This window comes from Lithobates pipiens, unplaced genomic scaffold, assembly GCF_037356315.1.
Source record: "Lithobates pipiens isolate NorthernLeopardFrog02 unplaced genomic scaffold, aLitPip1_a1.2 Scaffold_30, whole genome shotgun sequence".
Classification (NCBI taxonomy): Eukaryota; Metazoa; Chordata; class Amphibia; order Anura; family Ranidae; genus Lithobates; species Lithobates pipiens.
The window spans coordinates 46348270-46368167 of record NW_027507791.1 but is presented as its reverse complement, the minus strand read 5'-3'; the positions used below and the strand labels follow the sequence as shown (position 1 = coordinate 46368167).

The window sequence follows — 19898 nt, the reverse complement described above, 5'->3', positions numbered from 1 at the left end:
TGGTCTCATCCCGGCATCCTGGTTTTGGCTGTGATGCATTCTCCTGTATGTCCGCCTGCAAGATGATTGATGTATCCACTCTCTGGGTGGTGACTAAACCTGATTTAAGCCAGCCAAGCCTGCAGTCTCATGCTCATGTTAGTTTGTTATTCGCGCTAAAGCTCCCTGTTTGTCTACCCTGCTCTTCTGTTTGAACTCACCTGTTTATGACTGTTGATTGGAACTTGGGCTAGTCTCTGAACTTTGCTTGATGTTGGACTGTGGATTGGATCCTGACTATTCTGAACCTTGCCTGCCTTGTACCTGGACTATCATTGAACCATTCTGCCTGTCTGCCAACAGCGAATACATGTTTGTTGGGCTCAGTTCGCCCCTGCCCTGGCATGGTGGCCAGATGCTATAGCATTGTGTATAAGGCCTGGGGGAATCCGAGTACCAGTAGGTCTGCTTACATTATGGGAAAGGGGCTGCTATAGGTGAAGAACACACAAGTCAGCCGTAGTGTCTGACCACTTGTGTTTGGGTAGATGTGACATGTCTACATTTTTCTGAACTGGAAAGACAATTGTGAGCCCAGGCTTGTCATCCAGCATCGGTACCTGACCTCAGAAATGATGGCCAGCTCCATAAAGACATGGTCTGATCAGTTTGGTATCAGTACCTGATTTTATAACTGTTCTTTTGGCTGAACGGACACAAATTTAATGAAACACTCCAAAATCTTGTGGGAAGCCTTCCCAGAGAAGTGGAGAATTTTAAAGCCCCAAAGGAAGGCAAATTCCATATTTATGTTTTGGTTTTGCAAAGAGATGTCCAAGAAACTTATAGAGGTGTGATCAGGGCTCAAGTACTGCGGAAACGCATGGGAACGGAGTTCCTGTACTTTTTCCACAACAGGAACTCAGTTCCCATTAGCAGCCGTGTCCTGAAAGACTTTGAAGTATGCAAGCTGTGTGGCAGGTGCTACACCAGCAGCCGCTGGCACAGCTCGCAATAGTAAGTGCCGCACATGTAATCATTCAGGCATTGCCAGTAGGGGGCCCCATGACAGATTCCACTTCGATCTACCTGTCAATCACAGCTAGCTGATGGATAGATCAGGTTCCTGCTGCTAAGAGATTGTATTTAGTTAGACCTCTCGTGATGCGCTCCTCCCCGTCGGTCCCTCCTGATTTTCTGTCTCCTCATCTCCCCCCCCCAGTCTCCTGCATACTTGCTCTGTGTGTCCCGCTGAATCCCCCCCCCCCTCCTCTATCTTCAGTGCCATATGATGAGAGAACCCAGAGGAGGAGCACAGCTATTCTGCTCACAGGACATGCAGGGAGAGAGGTGAGCTGAGGGAGGAACATCAGTTTGGGGTGGTAAGCTGGGCACAATACCTGGCAAAGTTTAATGCCAGGAGGGAAGTTTATGTGGAAATATGTGAAGGGTTGGAATAGCAGTGAGTGTGTGTTGGAGCCCTGCAGAGTTTGCAGCCCCCCAAGCTAACATACATCTCCTAAGCAGGAACACATCACTATCTCCCCAAGCATTCTGTCCAGATAATGTGCAGTTAAATTATGATCTTTCAGTTTAACCCTGTGTTATCCAAACTCTGTTCAATGAAAAGTGTAAACTCACCACATAAACACTCTATATACAAAATAACATTCCCCAATAAAGATCAGAACATGATGTTCACATTTGCATGGAAGCACAATTGAATGAATGCTGATTATTCAGAGAATTACCGTGTTTATGTTTATTGAGGATTGTTTTTTTTTATGTACTAACAGTTAAGATTCATACACAAAATACGAAAATTGGATGAAAAATACTACTTTTGAAGTGTTCGTGCATATGAGCGTATCGTTTTCTATTTTTTTTGGTGGGGGAGTGGATCTTGGGTGGGAGTTCCCACACTTTTTTCCCCAGGACTTGACCCCTGGGTGTGATGGTCAGGTGCACACACACCTTTGGACATGTCAATGGGGGTCTTCTATGCAACAATCCTTTGACTTTATTCTGAAAAAGCAAACTACAGGTCCTCTTTAAGTCTCTCCATTCTTGGAGGATTTGCAATAATCTTAGTTATCCTCCTAGCATAAGTAATGTGGGGCACATTTTTCACAGTGGTCTTTGCAGCAGTAAAAACCAGCACAGTTTAAATCTTCAGAACGAATGGCCTCACTGCACTTGCACTGCAGAAAGTAAGTCGCCCACTTGCAGGAGGTCTGTGGTTCACCCAATGTTACGTACTTCCTTAGTCAACTGTAGATACAGTAGGTGTGAAAGGTGTTATAAAAAAAAAAAAACGTATTGAAAGGTAAATGTTTTACAATAACTCTAAAGGGAAATATGTATGTATATGTATATATATATATATATATATATATATATATATATATATATATTATAGTAGTAGAGCGTCCCAGAGAGAGAGAGCCAGGAAAAGTCCTGTTCAGGGTTCATACGTCTCCCAGGCTCCTCTCTTATAAGTTCAGGGATCTCTGATTCATGGTCCAGTTTGGGTCTTGGTCCTCTTCCCCAAGCTAATGTAAGCTTATCTGAGCAGACAGCCTTTGCTCTCCGCCTGGGAAACACAGACAATGCCGGTCTGTGAGAGTACAAAGGTGGGTAAAAACCTGTGAAGCAGTTTCTGTTGAAACCGACAAGCGGTAGGCTTGCTCAGCTGAGTAGTTAGGGCCGAGACACGGCTAGGTTTTTCTTTGACTATTTTGTTTCTGTTTGTTTTATTTTGAACACTGTATGTACCGCACCTCTATGGACTTGTAAATATCACCATTAAACACTTTACTTGTTCTGGTATCTGTGCCTAAAAGCCTGCTTATCCCAGGAAGCTTCTGTACCTGCTACCAGCCCCCCAGGTTACTCTATATATATATATATATATATATATATATATATATATATATATATATATATATATATATATATATTACACTCTCTATTGTCAAACAAATTGAGACACCTGCCTTTACACGCACAGGAACTTCTTTAATGGCATTCCAGTCTTAGTCCGTAGGGTTGAATATTGAGTTGGCCCACCCTTTGCATCTATAACAGCTTCAACTCTTCTGGGAAGGCCGTCCACATGGTTTAGTAGTGTGTCTATGGGAAAGTTTGACCATTCTTCCAGAAGCACATTTGTGAGGTCAGGCACCGATGTTGATGAGAAGGTCTGGCTTGCAGTCTCCACTGTAATTCATCCTAAGGGCTCTTTCACACGGGACGGATCAGTGATGATCCCTCCCGTGGACATCCGCTTGCTCAGTGGGGACCGCTCCGTCGATCCCCGCTGAGCAGGAAGATGACAGGTCCATCTCTTGCACACTGCGCAGGGACGGACCTGTCAGAGCGCCGCTCTCCCCTATGGGAGACCGGATGACGACGGACCGCAGAGTCTGTCGTCACCCAATCCGATCCGCACACGGATGGAATAGTAGGCTTTTCCTCCGTCACACTTTTTTCGGATCGGAGCGGGTCGGAAGGCAGTGGACGTGTCACCGCTGACATCCGACGCTCCATAGGGGTCTATGGAGCATCCGTTCAGGTCCGTCTAAAAAAACTGACAGGCGGACCTGAACGGATCGGTCGTGTGAAAGAGGCCTTAAGGTGTTCTATCGGGTGGAGGTCAGGAATCTGTACAGGCTAGTCAAGTTTCTCCACCCCAAACTCGCTCATCCATGTCTTAAAATTGGGCCCCCATGTGTGAGCCAACTCAATATTGAACACTACGGACTAAGACTGAGATGCGTATATATATATATATATATATATATATATATATATATATATATATATATATGTAAATATTGTATCCAAGAATAGGAAAAGGGGGGGGGCAGGGGATTTTTTTACGGTACACTATATAAAGAAACAGAGATTTCTTAAAAAAGAGTTCATAGTTTTAATATTGGAAATATGTTAAAATTATTTTGGAAAAACCAAAATAGCAAAAATATAATAACAAATACACTTTTTATACAAAAGATTACATAACACAAAGTATAGGGGATCCTGAAAATGTTAGTTGCTGAGAATGATCATGTGTCCTCCCGACATGTTTCGCGTTTTTGCTTCTTCAGGGGAGTATGCAACTAACATGAACATAAACACAAAAAAAGGTTTAAGAATACAGAAAATACATTTATGCCATACAATTGGATACACATAAATTTCAGAACATTAAGTATGAAATTGGTCTCAATTCGCTCAGTCCAAGGAGGTACTATGCTTACCCAGGTATAATCATTCCCGGCATCGCAACCCACAAGCCAATAGATGGTGAAATAGGTGGCAAGAATTGGGTGACAGGATCAAATGCTAAAAACAACCCAGCCCCACGCAGGGCATAGATGGAGGTAGACAAGCGCTACAAAGATCAAAAACAAAATCCAGAGATAAGTACCAAGTTTACAAATCCAGCACAGGTATTGAAAAATGTTAGTTTGTAACAGAAAGGGTAACTGATATCAATCCCTAAATTATAAGAGGGAATTGGGGCTGAAAAACAAGCCTCCATAGTAGAGCATGAGATACTCATTATCAAAGGAATGAAACAATTGATTTTAATTACGCTGAATTGGTAGCTTGTAAAAAGTGGCTGCTGGGGATATACTACCAATATACTGTTAAAGAAAGTGAAAGGAATAAAAATTATTTTTACCTGCAGTTAGAGTCAAAGATGGAAGAGTTAATTCCATATGATAATATTGGTGCAATACAAATGCAACAGATTACAAAGAAAAAATCAATTGATTCAGTGTGGTATTTTGTAAATTACAGAGTGCAGCGGTATGCTGCCACTGCCAGGCTTGCTGAACCTACAAGCAAATAAAAAGAAGGATGAATAGATATGGGTATAGAAAGATGAGAAACAGTGTTGTAACAGTATGAAGTTCAACTAAAAAAAGTATATTTACCAAAAGGAAAAGTCAGCGTGGCGGTAGTATCTGTGCTGAACCTGCACTACAGATGAAGTGACAGCGCTGCCTTTTGTATCCCCCATCCATCGAGCCGGCGTCTGACGTCACCGGCTCGATGCGGACAGCCATAGGTGGAAGCAGTGAGCATGTGCAAAGCCTTCCAAGTCAGCATTTAAACTACCAACCCCATAATGGCTCAGTGCTGACACGAGGTTCATTTGGATACATGCTGATGGAGATAGGGCTATGCTAGCTCTCCGCCCTTAAAGGGGCGGGAAGGCACAAGCCTGCATAGAGGGCAGATAAAACGACGATTGTCATGGCTTTTAACCCTTGAGGGGATTACATGCTCCCTTCCACCTCAAATCGGGAGCCGCCTGGGGATATGACCCAGCGGCGCCCTTGGGTGTCCATATGCCCTTGCATACTTGGAGCAAGGGAAGATAAAAAACAGAGGATCCGGTCCCAAATCACAAAATAGTAAGGCTTAGGAATGCGGTGTAGGGAAGGAGGGAAAAAGCAAAGCTCCTCAATGTGGGTGGGACTCATAGAGAGCAACAGAGATCCCCAAGTGTGCAAACCATGAAACCCACCTTGGGCCAAGCATAGCGAGACATTAAACGGTATATATTACCTGTACAGCGTTAATAGTAATTAGAAATGACATTTTTTGATGTACAGAGATATTTTTAAATATAACATAAACATATCAATAAAGAAAAAAAAAAAATAAAAATAAAAAAAAATCAAATAAATTGGGGAGAGGGTAGGAGGAATAGAGGGAAGGGGGAAAGGATAAACAAAAAGGGGAAAAAGGGATATCACTTCTCTCTCTTCATGCCAGGCTCCACGGGGGCTCACAGCTGAGGTATGAGGGTTCATGAAACAAACAAACAGAGATTAGCTATAGAAAAGATCTGTAGCTTATATTTTCATTGAAACCAGGGTATTTTGTGGCTTTTAGGATAAAGATCCACTTGGCTTCAGTTTGTAAGAGAAGCTTGTCCACTGAGCCACCTCTTGAGTTTAGAGGTATATGGGCCAGGGCTGAAAATCGTATCCAGTTGGGGTCAAAGGCATGATGGGTGCCTATGTGCCTGCTTATGGCTGTAATAATTTTTTTATTGAGAATGGGTTTGATGTGGTCTTTTATGCGGATAGAAAATAGTCTTTTAGTTTTACCCACGTAGAATCCTCCACAACGGCATTGGGCCAAATACACAACGCCTGGAGTGGAGCATGTAACGTGGAATTTCGAAACAAACAGGTTGCCATTTGGCAGTCTGATCTTTCGAGAATTATATATATAGGGACACATGTCACATTGCCCGCATGAATAAGTGCCTGGATATTTAGGTTTAGTTTCACCTGAGGAGTCCTGAAAGTGACTTCTAACTAAGCTGTCCTTGAGTGATTGAGGTCTCATATAGGTGATTGATGGTACATCGTTTATGTACTGATTAACAATAGAGTCGGCTTTTAGAAGAGGCCAGAACTTATTAATTATAGCACGTGCTATAATTAATAAGTATTAATAATTAATAATTTAATTAATAAATATTATTCATGCGGGCAATGTGACATGTGTCCCTATATATATAATTCTCGAAAGATCAGACTGCCAAATGGCAACCTGTTTGTTTCGAAATTCCACGTTACATGCTCCACTCCAGGCGTTGTGTATTTGGCCCAATGCCGTTGTGGAGGATTCTACGTGGGTAAAACTAAAAGACTATTTTCTATCCGCATAAAAGACCACATCAAACCCATTCTCAATAAAAAAATTATTACAGCCATAAGCAGGCACATAGGCACCCATCATGCCTTTGACCCCAACTGGATACGATTTTCAGCCCTGGCCCATATACCTCTAAACTCAAGAGGTGGCTCAGTGGACAAGCTTCTCTTACAAACTGAAGCCAAGTGGATCTTTATCCTAAAAGCCACAAAATACCCTGGTTTCAATGAAAATATAAGCTACAGATCTTTTCTATAGCTAATCTCTGTTTGTTTGTTTCATGAACCCTCATACCTCAGCTGTGAGCCCCCGTGGAGCCTGGCATGAAGAGAGAGAAGTGATATCCCTTTTTCCCCTTTTTGTTTATCCTTTCCCCCTTCCCTCTATTCCTCCTACCCTCTCCCCAATTTATTTGATTTTTTTTTTTTTTTTATATTTATTTATTTTTTCTTTATTGATATGTTTATGTTATATTTAAAAATATCTCTGTACATCAAAAAATGTCATTTTTAATTACTATTAACGCTGTACAGGTAATATATACCGTTTAATGTCTCGCTATGCTTGGCCCAAGGTGGGTTTCATGGTTTGCACACTTGGGGATCTCTGTTGCTCTCTATGAGTCCCACCCACATTGAGGAGCTTTGCTTTTTCCCTCCTTCCCTACACCGCATTCCTAAGCCTTACTATTTTGTGATTTGGGACCGGATCCTCTGTTTTTTATCTTCCCTTGCTCCAAGTATGCAAGGGCATATGGACACCCAAGGGCGCCGCTGGGTCATATCCCCAGGCGGCTCCCGATTTGAGGTGGAAGGGAGCATGTAATCCCCTCAAGGGTTAAAAGCCATGACAATCGTCGTTTTATCTGCCCTCTATGCAGGCTTGTGCCTTCCCGCCCCTTTAAGGGCGGAGAGCTAGCATAGCCCTATCTCCATCAGCATGTATCCAAATGAACCTCGTGTCAGCACTGAGCCATTATGGGGTTGGTAGTTTAAATGCTGACTTGGAAGGCTTTGCACATGCTCACTGCTTCCACCTATGGCTGTCCGCATCGAGCCGGTGACGTCAGACGCCGGCTCGATGGATGGGGGATACAAAAGGCAGCGCTGTCACTTCATCTGTAGTGCAGGTTCAGCACAGATACTACCGCCACGCTGACTTTTCCTTTTGGTAAATATACTTTTTTTAGTTGAACTTCATACTGTTACAACACTGTTTCTCATCTTTCTATACCCATATCTATTCATCCTTCTTTTTATTTGCTTGTAGGTTCAGCAAGCCTGGCAGTGGCAGCATACCGCTGCACTCTGTAATTTACAAAATACCACACTGAATCAATTGATTTTTTCTTTGTAATCTGTTGCATTTGTATTGCACCAATATTATCATATGGAATTAACTCTTCCATCTTTGACTCTAACTGCATGTAAAAATAATTTTTATTCCTTTCACTTTCTTTAACAGTATATTGGTAGTATATCCCCAGCAGCCACTTTTTACAAGCTACCAATTCAGCGTAATTAAAATCAATTGTTTCATTCCTTTGATAATGAGTATCTCATGCTCTACTATGGAGGCTTGTTTTTCAGCCCCAATTCCCTCTTATAATTTAGGGATTGATATCAGTTACCCTTTCTGTTACAAACTAACATTTTTCAATACCTGTGCTGGATTTGTAAACTTGGTACTTATCTCTGGATTTTGTTTTTGATCTTTGTAGCGCTTGTCTACCTCCATCTATGCCCTGCGTGGGGCTGGGTTGTTTTTAGCATTTGATCCTGTCACCCAATTCTTGCCACCTATTTCACCATCTATTGGCTTGTGGGTTGCGATGCCGGGAATGATTATACCTGGGTAAGCATAGTACCTCCTTGGACTGAGCGAATTGAGACCAATTTCATACTTAATGTTCTGAAATTTATGTGTATCCAATTGTATGGCATAAATGTATTTTCTGTATTCTTAAACCTTTTTTTGTGTTTATGTTCATGTTAGTTGCATACTCCCCTGAAGAAGCAAAAACGCGAAACATGTCGGGAGGACACATGATCATTCTCAGCAACTAACATTTTCAGGATCCCCTATACTTTGTGTTATGTAATCTTTTGTATAAAAAGTGTATTTGTTATTATATTTTTGCTATTTTGGTTTTTCCAAAATAATTTTAACATATTTCCAATATTAAAACTATGAACTCTTTTTTAAGAAATCTCTGTTTCTTTATATAGTGTACCGTAAAAAAATCCCCTGCCCCCCCCCTTTTCCTATTCTTGGATACAATATTTATAGAATTATTAGGGGATGAGGTACCTTTAACAGTAATGTGTCTCTGGGATAGTGTGGACCAACTTATTTCTTCTCATATATATATATATGTGTATGTGTGTGTATATATATATATATATATATATATATATATTTATATATTATTTTTTATATTTCTTATTTCTTATTATTATTATTTATGATTATAATATTTTTATTTATTATTATTATTTATATTTTTATTTTATTATTTTATTTTTTATATTTTATATATTTTTTTTATTTACAGTACTCTGCAAAAGTTTTTAGGTATGCATGAAGAAATGCAATAAAGTAAGAATGCTTTCAGAAATATATTTGTTTATTTTTATAGATTTACGAAATGCAAATTGAGCGAAAAGAATAAAAACCTAAATCAATTCAACCCCCCCCCCCCCCTTTGGCTTCACACCGGCATCAGTTCTTACACAAGTCGGGGATTTTGTAGGATTAGAATCAGGTGTTTTGATTAACCAGTTATACCAATCAGGTGCTAATGATCATCAATTTCATATGTAAGTTGAAACACAGTCATTAACTGAAACAGAAACAGCTGTGTAGGAGACGTCAGACTCGGTGAGGAACAGCCAAACTCTGCTACTAAGGTGAGGTTGTAGAAGACCGTTTCATGTCACAGGTCATACACCATGGCAAGCCTGAGCTCAGCTACAAGACACTTGGTAGTTTATACTGCATCAGCATGGTCTCTCCCAGGCAAAGTTTTCAAAGCAGACTGGGGTTTCAAGAGGTGTTGTTCAATTGTACACCTGGCACACCCCCTGCGCACGCCTAGGTGGGCCCTCCCACATCAGAAGATGTCCAGCAAGTGGCATCAGCGCAAGAAATGGTGGAAACCACTGGGACCCAAATACACTCATTTACTATCTGGAGAAGTCTGGCCAGAAGTGGTCTTCATGAAAGAATTGCATCCAAAAAGCCAAATCTCTGATGTGGAAACAAGGCTAAGCGACTCAACTATATGAGAAAACATAAGAGCTGGGGTGCAGGAAAATGGCAGCAGGTGCTCTGGACTAATGAGTCAAAATGTGAAATATATGGCTGTAGCAGGAGGCAGTTTGTTGGGGGAAGGGTTGGAGAGTGGTACAATAATGAGTGTCTGCGGCCAACTGTGAAGCATGTTGGAGGCTCCTTGATCGTTTGGGGCTGTATTTCTGCAAAATGGAGTTGGAGATTTGGTCAGGATCAATGGCGTCCTTAATACTGGGAAATACAGGCAGATATAGTACTTATCCATTATGCCATACCATCAGGGAGGCGTGTGATTGGCCCCCCAACTTGATTCCCAAACATGCAGCCATGTCATTAAGAACTATCTTCTTAAGGAGTCCTGGAAGTGATGGTTTTCCCCCCCACAGAGCCCTGATCTCACCATCAACAAGTCTGTCTGGGATGACATGAAGAGACAGAAGGATTCAATGCAGCCGACATCCACAGAAGATCTGAGGTTGGCTCTCCCAGATGTTTAGAACAACCAACCTGCCAAGTTCCTTCAAAAACTATGCAAGTCTACCTAGAAGAACTGATGCTGGTTTGAAGGCTAATGGCGCGTACACGCGATCGGAATTCTCGTCTGAAAAAGCTCTGATGGTTTTCCTGTCAGAATACCGACAGAATTCCACTCAAACTGTCTTACCTACACGCGGTCACGCCAAATTCCGACCGCCAAGAATGCGGTGACGTACAACACGTGCGACGGGACTAGAAAGAGGAAGTTCAATAGCCAGTAGCCAATAGCTCTCGTAGTCTCGTAGTTGAATCTGAGCATGCGGGAGTTTTTGCGCGTCGGAAAATTGCATACACACGATCGGAAATTTCCGATAGGAAGTTTTTCCATCTGGAAAATTGAGAACATGCTCTCAAATTTTTGCTGGCGGGAATTCGGCCAGCTAAATTCTGATGTCACACCATTAGTCTAAGCGGACGTTGCTGGACGCATCTTTATCTCCTCCGGTACTCAGCGATCGGGGTCCTTAAGCGATCGGGGAAACCCCATATTGGGGCCCTCTAACAAGTTGTTAGGGGGTTGTTTATTACAACAAACCCCATTGATTGCCCCTTGGTTCTAGGGAAGCAATGCACACAGTACACCTCCCGTTTCGGAATATTTTTGGAAGACTTGTATCGGGTGGCACCATCCCATTACAACTTCTTTAAAAGTGTGGCCATACGCCTCAGGCGTCGTTTCAGTGTTCCTGCCTTACATTTATGGAGGAGCACTTCCAACAAGAACTGCTATGATATTCTTCTTTTGCTCTCTACCCCTGACGAAGGTTCTGCAGTAGCAGAGACTGGAAACGCGTCGGGTTTGGGACACCAATGAGAGTTGTTGTATACACGTCTTTTTCTATATATATATTTGTTTGATTGTATTTTATTAGAGAAACTGTGTGTCTGGATGTCTTTTTCTTTTTTTATATTGTCTGTAATATGAATTAAAAATACAAGTTTTAGCTTTAATTTTGGTGGTATTGGTGGTCCATTTAAAGTCCCATTAAGGGGGATTCTCTTGTTATCTAACATAGAGATGGGACCGCCATGCCTGATTTTCTGACACAGTGACAGCCCCGTATTTCTTAAATTCTGATGGACCGTACACACGGTCTTTTGCTGGCCCAAAATTCCGTTTGCGCGTGTCTATTTTTTTATGATCGTCAGCTCCATCTAGTGGCCATAATACAGAATATTGCGGATTGTGGTTCTTGTTATAAAATATCGCATTTTAGCCACTAGATGGAGCTGACGACCATAAGATATAATCATATTAGACAAAATACAAGGATAATTCATTACGGCTGGGCGAATGCTTTTGACATTCGTTCAGATTTTTTATTTTTTTTTTTATAAATGGACCCTTGAGTATTTACTACAGATCACTTTTTAGAGGGTGGTAAGCCCAGTGCAAGGTCATCTAGAGCCCAGGGCGAACATGCCAAATTATGCCCCCCCCTGATGTATGAGCATTATGTGTCAGCAAAAGTCCCCTCCCCTAAAAAAGAATTTGAGAACCAATCTACATGCTTACCCCCCAAGCATACCCCCCCCATACAAATCCACCCCTGCTGAAATCCCCTTCCCAGCACAAATCTTTGCCCCCCCAGCTCAAATCCTCTCATTCTCCATATGCCCCCAGCACAAATCCACCTCACCCCCCTAAAAAAAATTCCCCCCTCTTATTACAAATCCTCTACCCCTCAAATTTGCCCTATGAGCACAAATCCTCTTCCCCCACTCCAAATGCCCCTCCCAGCACAAATTCTCTCCAATCCCCCATCCTAGCACAAATCCCTTCCAAAATTTCACTCCTAGCACAAATACCTCCAATCATCCCCGTTGGAATAAATCCCCCCCCCCCAACAAAAAAAATCCCTCCTAGTATAAATCTCCTCTAATCCACCTTTTCTAGTACAAACCCCCACTCCCAGCACAAATCATCTTCCACCATCCCCCCTCCCAGCACAAATCCCCTCAAATCACCATTCCTAGGTTCCTAGGAGGGGACATTTAGGGAGGTGTTCTAGAACAAATCTTATCCCCTGCCAAATTTCCCCTCTCAACACAAATCTCCTTCCCCCAACCTTATTGCGGTGCCCCCCCCCATCTGACATGATACCACAGTGCCCAGTGCAGCCGTCCCTCCTGCCCACCCCTTGTCCTGGCCCTGGGAAAGCCTTACCACCTGTCTGAAAGAGCCCCTTTCTGGTATATGTCTCATTCCCCCATTATTTCAATATGCCCCACTACAGTGGTAGCTTTGATAAATCTTGTGCGTTTAATGTAAAAGATGACATAATTACCTTTGTGACAGTACTGCCAGGGGGTGACGGATTTGGAGACATTGCTGACGGGGTTTTTGGCGGTACATTCGCAGGTGATGTTGGGGTAAACATTAGATATGTGAAGCGTTCGATTCGTTATATATAAGCCACTGGTGTTTGGGTAGCTCCAGAAAATGTTGAGGTTTGAAGCATTGGCTAGGCAGGTCAAGGCCAGACTGCAGGTCCCGTTGCTGGTCACGTGGGCACGGATATTTATGTCATTACCCAACAAGACGGCTGCAATAGATTAAGGAATATGTACATGTAAAATGACGGACAATATCGGGGGGGGGGGTCATCAAAAGCTTAGCCGGAAACGAGATGCAATGAGTCTATTAAAGCTGACGTTTGGGCACAAAAACTTTCATTCCTTAGTAGCCACAAAGGATATGAATACACTTTGTGTGCACCAAATGCCTTGGAAAACCTAGATATAACCTAGGAAATGTAATATTGAAATCATCTCTGTGCTGTGCAGAGAGCAGAACTGCTCATTTTGAGGGGCCCCACCATTCTTGCTCAGAGTTCCTGGGTCTTCATCTGCTGTGCCCATTATGAGGGGTTCCCACCATCCTTATGCTGCGTTCCCGGGTCTATACAACTGCTCTGCCCACTATGAGGGGTTCCCACCATCTCTGCACTAAGTTTTCAGGTCTGCACACCCCTTGTTCCCATTATGAAGGGTTCCCACCATCCCTGTGTTGAGTTCCTGGGTCTGTACACCTGCTGTGCCCATTATGAGGGGTCCCCACCATCTCTGCACTAAGTTAACAGGCCTTGACACCCCTTGTTCCCATTCTAAAGGGTTCTCACCATCCCTGTGTTGAATTCATAAATCTGTACACCTGCTGTGCCCATTCTGAAGGGTTACCACCATCCCTGTGCTGAGATCCCAGGTCTGCATACCCATTGTGCCCATTCTGAAGAGTTCCCACCATACCTGTGCTGAGTTCCTGGGTCTGCCCCACCTGCTGTGTCCATTATGAGGGGTTCCCACCAACCATGTGCTGAGTTCCCAGGTCTTGTTCCCATTCTAGAGGGTCCTCAACCATCCCTGTGTTGAGTTCCTGGGTCAGTACACCTGCTGTGCCCATGCTGAAGGGTTCCCACCATCCCTGTGCTGCGTTCCTGGGTCTGTCCACCTGCTGTGCCCATTATGAGGGGATCCCACCATACAAATGCCTAGTTCCTGGGTCTGTACACCTGCTGTACCCATTATGAGTGGTTCCCACCACCCCTGAGCTGAGCTCCCAGGTCTCTACACCTGTTGTGCCCATTATGAAGGGTTCCCACCCCTGTTTTGAGCTCCTAGGCCTCTACACCTACTGTGCTTATGGCATTCTCATCAAGAATTTACCGGTATGCAAAAAAATGTAATAATAAAAAAAAAGACCCCGAAAAACACAAAAAAGTCAATTTCCACTTACGGTAGACTTTGAGACGAAATTGATGGTGGACATCTAAGACATTGGCCGTGTAGGTTCCTTGGTCTTTCCTGGTGACATTGGAAATTTTCAGGGAGATGCCATCCACGCAATGCAGTCGCCCCTCAAACTTTTTATTCTTTACTTCGATCCCCTTGTGGGTCTTTGTTGTGGCAATGTGAGTTTTATCAAAGATCCAATAGATTTCAGTCACTCCCGTCTCATTGATAGGTAGAATGACATCCCTCCCCTCGGCAGAGATAACTTGCTGAGATGCTCGGGCAAATCGCACTGTTAGCAAAAAATAAATAAAAAAATGTAATTGTCTGCAGTAGACTGGTACATTGATGGATTGTCCTTCTATACCACCCTTGCTCTTTGATGTGACAAAGCCCAACATTATCCCTTATTTAAATTATAAGCTCCTGCTTTCCCGCATGGCATGACTAGGTACCTGCAAAATTCAAATTTAAAATTCCTTTGATCTTTTTATTTTTTTTGACAAAAACCTAAACGTTTTGGCAAAAGGCTGCTATTTTGAAAAATGAATTGAAGTCAAGGGGGGACATTCTGCCATTTTTAGTGTTTTTTTAATTGGTGCAACGAGTTTTGAATAGGTCCTCAAGGGGTCCACTCAAGTAATTTAAATGATAGCTTCACCTTTCCCGCAAGGCATGACTAGGTACCTGCTAAAAAAAAAAATCACCTTTTTCATTTCCCTAAAAAATTGTTTGGAGAAATATAAAAAATTTTGGCAAAATTTTGCTACTTTGGAAAATGCACTGAAGTCAATAGTGAGGTGCAATCTAAGGGGGTTTAGTGGTTTTAATTGGGTGCAATGAGATTTAAATGGCTTCTGAGGGTTGTGGAAGAGCCTTTCAACTAATTGAAGTTATAGATCTGCCATGCCTACAAGGCAGGAATAGGTAACTGCAAAATTAGGTTCTTTGATTTTTCTAAAAAAAAAAAAAAAAAATTGATTATGTTTTTGTTTTTATTTGGATGCCCTAAAATCTGTTGAGAAGGAGAAATGAAGGTGGTTTTGGTTGTTTTAAATGGATGCAGTGGCTCCGGAGGGTTGTGGAAGCCCTTGTACACACAGTCGGAGATTCTGACAACCAAGTCCGTCGGAGTAATTCCGACGGATCAATTCCGGAAGAGGTCCGGAAGTGATGTTGCATACACACGGTCGGACTAAGTTGTTGGAAAATCCGATTGCACATAACGTGATGACGTTATTTCGTTACAACGGGACTACGTTCAGGCTAGTAGCCAATAGCTTTGGTCTAGGAATTTGATCTGAGCATGCGTGGCACTTTGTCCTGTCGGAGTAGGCTACACCTGATCGGAGTATGTCCGATAGGAGCATTTTGTCGGAAAATTTTACCGGCAAGTTGGAAAACGTGGTCCGTCGGATATTCAGACGGAAACAGTCCGATGCAGACCACACACAGTTGGAATATCCGACAAAACGGTCCGATAGGACACATTCCGTCAGAATCTCTGACCGTGTGTACAAGGGCGAAGACCCTTTCAACCAATTGAAATGATAGATTCACCATTCCCACAAAGCAGGAATAAATACTTTCAAAATTAGGTAGGTTAATTTTCCCTAAATTGTCCGGAAAAAAAAAAAATCACAACATTTTTGCAAAGTCTTCTGATTTTTAAAAATATATTGAAGTCAATTTAAGGGGGTTTTGTAGAGATACGGAAGATCCTTTCAAATAATTGACATTTTAGATCCACCATCCCCACAGAACAGCAATAGGTACCTTCAAAATCAGGTACTGTACTTTAATTTCCCCTAAATAAAATCTAAAAATTTTGGCAAAATTTTGTTTTTTTTTGTAAAATGCACTGAAGTCAGCGGGGAAGAGAAAATTAAGGTGGTTTTGTATGATTTTTTTTTTGGGTTCAGTGAGCTTTATATGGCTCTTCATGTTTGGGGAAGATCCTTTTTTAGCTATCCTAATAAAACCTTCCTCTTCCACGTCATTTTTTTACTTTTAAACGTTGGAGTCCCATAGACTTTAACAGGGTTGGAGTCACGTCGAATCTCCTATTCTATATCGAACTGTTGTAACAATGAAAACGAAAATAAAGCATTTATTTATGTCAGATCTTTCGTTTTTCGGATTCTGCACTTTCGTTATCGTTTGTCAAAACGAAAAACGAAAATACCTGAAATTCGGACGAAAAATGCATTCGGACGAAAACGAATGCACATGTCTACCTTACATTGGCAGCCAGTAGGAAGAATTCCACCCTTACAGCTTCAATCAGAATGCCACCCCTTCAGTCTGCTAAAAACATCATTAGGTTTATGCACTTGGCCCCTCCAGGTGGTGTTGGCCCTGGTGGGACTATTTAGGCACCATCAGACGGAAGCTCAATCAACCCCTAGAAACTCCTTGAAGAACCCTGTTTGAAAATGCCTGGTTTAGGTTGATAATCATTTTCGAGCAATAGATATCTCACAACACAACATCTTCTACAATTGTCTTTCTATTAATTTAGTTCTCACTTGACTCTTGGCCTTCTACAAGATCTTCATCATACGTTCTTAAAAAAAAAACACTGAATGATCCAAAAATTAGTTTCCAGTGAGGCCACCCAGAGGATCCCGATTAGATAAATTGGTCCTTAAGCAGGAAATCCAATGAAGAGGCTGCAGTGGACAGCTTGCCAGGAGATACAGTAGGCTGTAAAAATTTTAACAATCGAGTTTCCGAGTAATGTCAATGGAAGCACTTACCTGGTTGGAGGGAATAATAAAATAGAATGACGCAGTAGAGCTGTAACATTCTCCTCTGGCTCTCTGTACTCTGTACTCTGCCGAAACTTTGCTGTTCCAACTTCAGTCATCTGTGACTTGACTTCCTCTTAACATTACAAATGTAACACCTACAAAAAGTTTCCTTTAACCCCCTCAACACCCTCAATGCTTCTTCATTTTCCCAAAAAGTCTGGCGAAAATGAGATCACATTGGGGGGTCTACATCCTGTAAAGAGGCCATTTTGGGGGTATTCTTACTGTCCTGGCATTTTTATTTTGATAGGTTTTATAACAGAAAGTACGTTTTTGATCTTTTTTTTCTTCTTCATATGATAAGAAACAAAAACTCTAGTGGTTATTAAAAAAAGCAACCCTATCTGTCAGAGTAATTGTCAGTCAAGCTATCAGAGTGCTGACAATTGAAAAGCTGCCTGGACGGGAAGGGGGGTGTAAATTGTTGGTGTCGAGGTTTGTTCAAGAGACAGAACCTTAGATGCACAGGGAGGAGGCCACCAATGACATGTCTGTCGGAAAATGCTAACTTGGTTGACTCTCCGGCTTCAAAACATTGAACCTGGTACCCCCCCCACAAAGAAAAACCACAGTAACCAGCAGGATTTCACTTTTTGAGTGAACTTTCGCTTGAAGGACTGGTAAGCTATAATACAGTATATTACATTATCGCTCTTGGTTTTATACACTATATTACCAAAAGTATTGGGACACCTGCCTTTACACGCACATGAACTTTAATGGCATCCCAGTCTTAGTCCGTAGGGTTCAATATTGAGTTGGCCCACCCTTTGCAGCTATAACACCTTTAACTCTTCTGGGAAGGCCGTCCACAAGGTTTAGGAGATGTGTCTATGGGAATGCTTGACCATTCTTCCAGAAGCGCATTTGTGAGGTCAGACACTGATGTTGGCCACGCAGTCTCTTCTCTAATTCTAATCGGGATGAGGTCAGGACTCTGCACAGGCCAGTCACATTCCTCCATCCCAAACTCACTAACCTTTATCTTTATGGACCTTGCTTTGTGCACTGGTGGGCATCCATGTTGGAACAGGAAGGGGCCATCCCCAAACTGTTCCCACAAAGTTGGGAGCATGAAATTGTCCAAAATGTCTTGGTATGCTGACGCCTTAAGACTTCCCTTCACTGGAACTAAGGGGCCAAGCCCAACCCCTGAAAAACAACCCCACACCATAATCCCCCCTCCACCAAATGATTTGGACCAGTGCACAAAGCAAGGTCCATAAAGATATCGATGAGTGAGTTTGGGGTGGAGGAACTTGACTGGCCTGACCTCAACCTGATAAAACACCTTTGGGATGAATTAGACTGGAGACTGAGAGTCTGGTCTTCTCGTCCAACCTCTGTGCCTGACCTCACAAATGCGCTTCTGGAAGAATGGTCAAACCTTCCCATAGACATACTCCTAAACCTTGTGGACGGCCTTCCCAGAAGAGTTGAAGCTGTTATAGCTGCAAAGGGCGGAGCCAACTCAATATTGAACCCTACGGACTAAGACTGGGATGCCATTAAAGTTCATGTGCGTGTAAAAGCGGGTGTCCCAATACTTTTGGTGATATAGTGTATATTTAATGCATCATTGAGCGCAAAACCAATATCTGAGCACGGTGAGGTGGAAATGACTAAGACTCTCATGCATGGATGTTTCATTTCATGGGAAAGCCCTGTGCGCAATAAGCTTCCTCAATACACTTTCAAGCTTTGAGTTTTTGAAGCTTCCTCTGACAGCTCCACTTCAAACTGAAATAAGTGCAGCATTAAAATGGTATTAAAGCCGAAAGCAAACATTTATTATATTGCAGCTTACCAGTTCTTAGATGTGATGGTTGCATTCGTTTTCTCATTTAGGTTTTCTTTCTTCTATTTTCGTCGGGGTGATCCAGCCAGCGAGTCTGTTATTTTTCGGAAGCACAAACTCTCCAGCAGAACGTATCAGTTTACGTGGATGAGACAAACCTCTTAACATTGGCAGGGCTGATTAAAATGATCAGCTTTTATTTTATTAGTGCAAAACTTTTATCCCAAAAAGGAAAAAAGAAAAAGAAAATGTTTGCTGTAACTGCTTATAAAGTATTAGCTGGAGTTTGGCTTTAATTTTTTTAGTGTGTTTTTAAATGTGAGCTCATTTTGCGTGTGAGTCCATGTCAGGGGCGGACTGACAACTCATGGGGCCCCCGGGCAATAGGAGAAGATTATGGGGCCCCCGGGCAATAGGAGAAGATTATGGGGCACCCGGGCAATAGGAGAAGATTATGGGGCCCCCGGGCAATAGGAGAAGATTATGGGGCACCCGGGCAATAGGAGAAGATTATGGGGCCCCCGGGCAATAGGAGAAGATTATGGGGCCCCCAGGCAATAGGAGAAGATTATGGGGCACCCGGGCAATAGGAGAAGATTATGGGGCCCCCAGGCAATAGATTATGGGCCACACAGTATATACACACACACACACACACATACAGTATACACACACAGACACACAATATACACACACAGTATATGTACACACATACAGTATACACACACAGACACACAATACACACACACAGTATACACACACAGACACACAATATACACACACAGTATATGCACACACACACACACATACAGTATACACACACAGACACACAATACACACACACAGTATATGCACACTGAATACACATACACACACTGAAAAGGTACTGGAGAGGCGGGGCAGGTATAATCTTAGGATTTTTTTTAAAAACACTGATTTTTACATACTGTCCCTGGTTTTATTGAGGCTGGCAACCCTGATGGGGCCCCTTAGTGGAATGGTGCCCTCGGGCAGTTGCCTGAGTGCCCGAATGGTCAGTCCGCCCCTGGTCCATGTAC

The 19898-nt window shown here is 42.5% G+C and overlaps 1 protein-coding gene and 2 long non-coding RNA genes across 5 annotated transcripts in view; 1 reads left to right on the top strand and 2 right to left on the bottom strand.

Moving 5' to 3' along the window:
* LOC143942766 (SLAM family member 9-like) overlaps nt 1–17205 on the bottom strand; it is a 29054-nt gene extending 11849 nt beyond the window's left edge. The window contains exons 1-3 of one of the 3 annotated variants that reach the window (XM_077464157.1): nt 16989–17205; nt 14234–14521; nt 12786–13043 (exon numbers count right to left, since the gene is read on the bottom strand). In XM_077464157.1, coding sequence (XP_077320283.1) covers nt 12786–13043; nt 14234–14521; nt 16989–17037 — 595 coding nt within the window. In that variant the 5' untranslated portion in view covers nt 17038–17205. Of the gene's footprint in view, nt 1–12785; nt 13044–14233; nt 14522–16757; nt 16895–16988 lie in introns of those variants that run through there. The other 2 variants (XM_077464159.1, XM_077464158.1) reach the window with 2 other exon arrangements.
* Nucleotides 3897–4807, bottom strand: LOC143942054 (uncharacterized). Its single transcript, XR_013264662.1, has 3 exons — nt 4670–4807; nt 4242–4375; nt 3897–4100 (listed from the first exon to the last, which is right to left on the bottom strand). It is a non-coding gene; the product is annotated as an uncharacterized LOC143942054 (long non-coding RNA).
* Nucleotides 8161–8865, top strand: LOC143942053 (uncharacterized). The gene is made up of 2 exons (XR_013264661.1): nt 8161–8520; nt 8662–8865. It is a non-coding gene; the product is annotated as an uncharacterized LOC143942053 (long non-coding RNA).
* Nucleotides 17206–19898: the final 2693 nt, after the last annotated feature.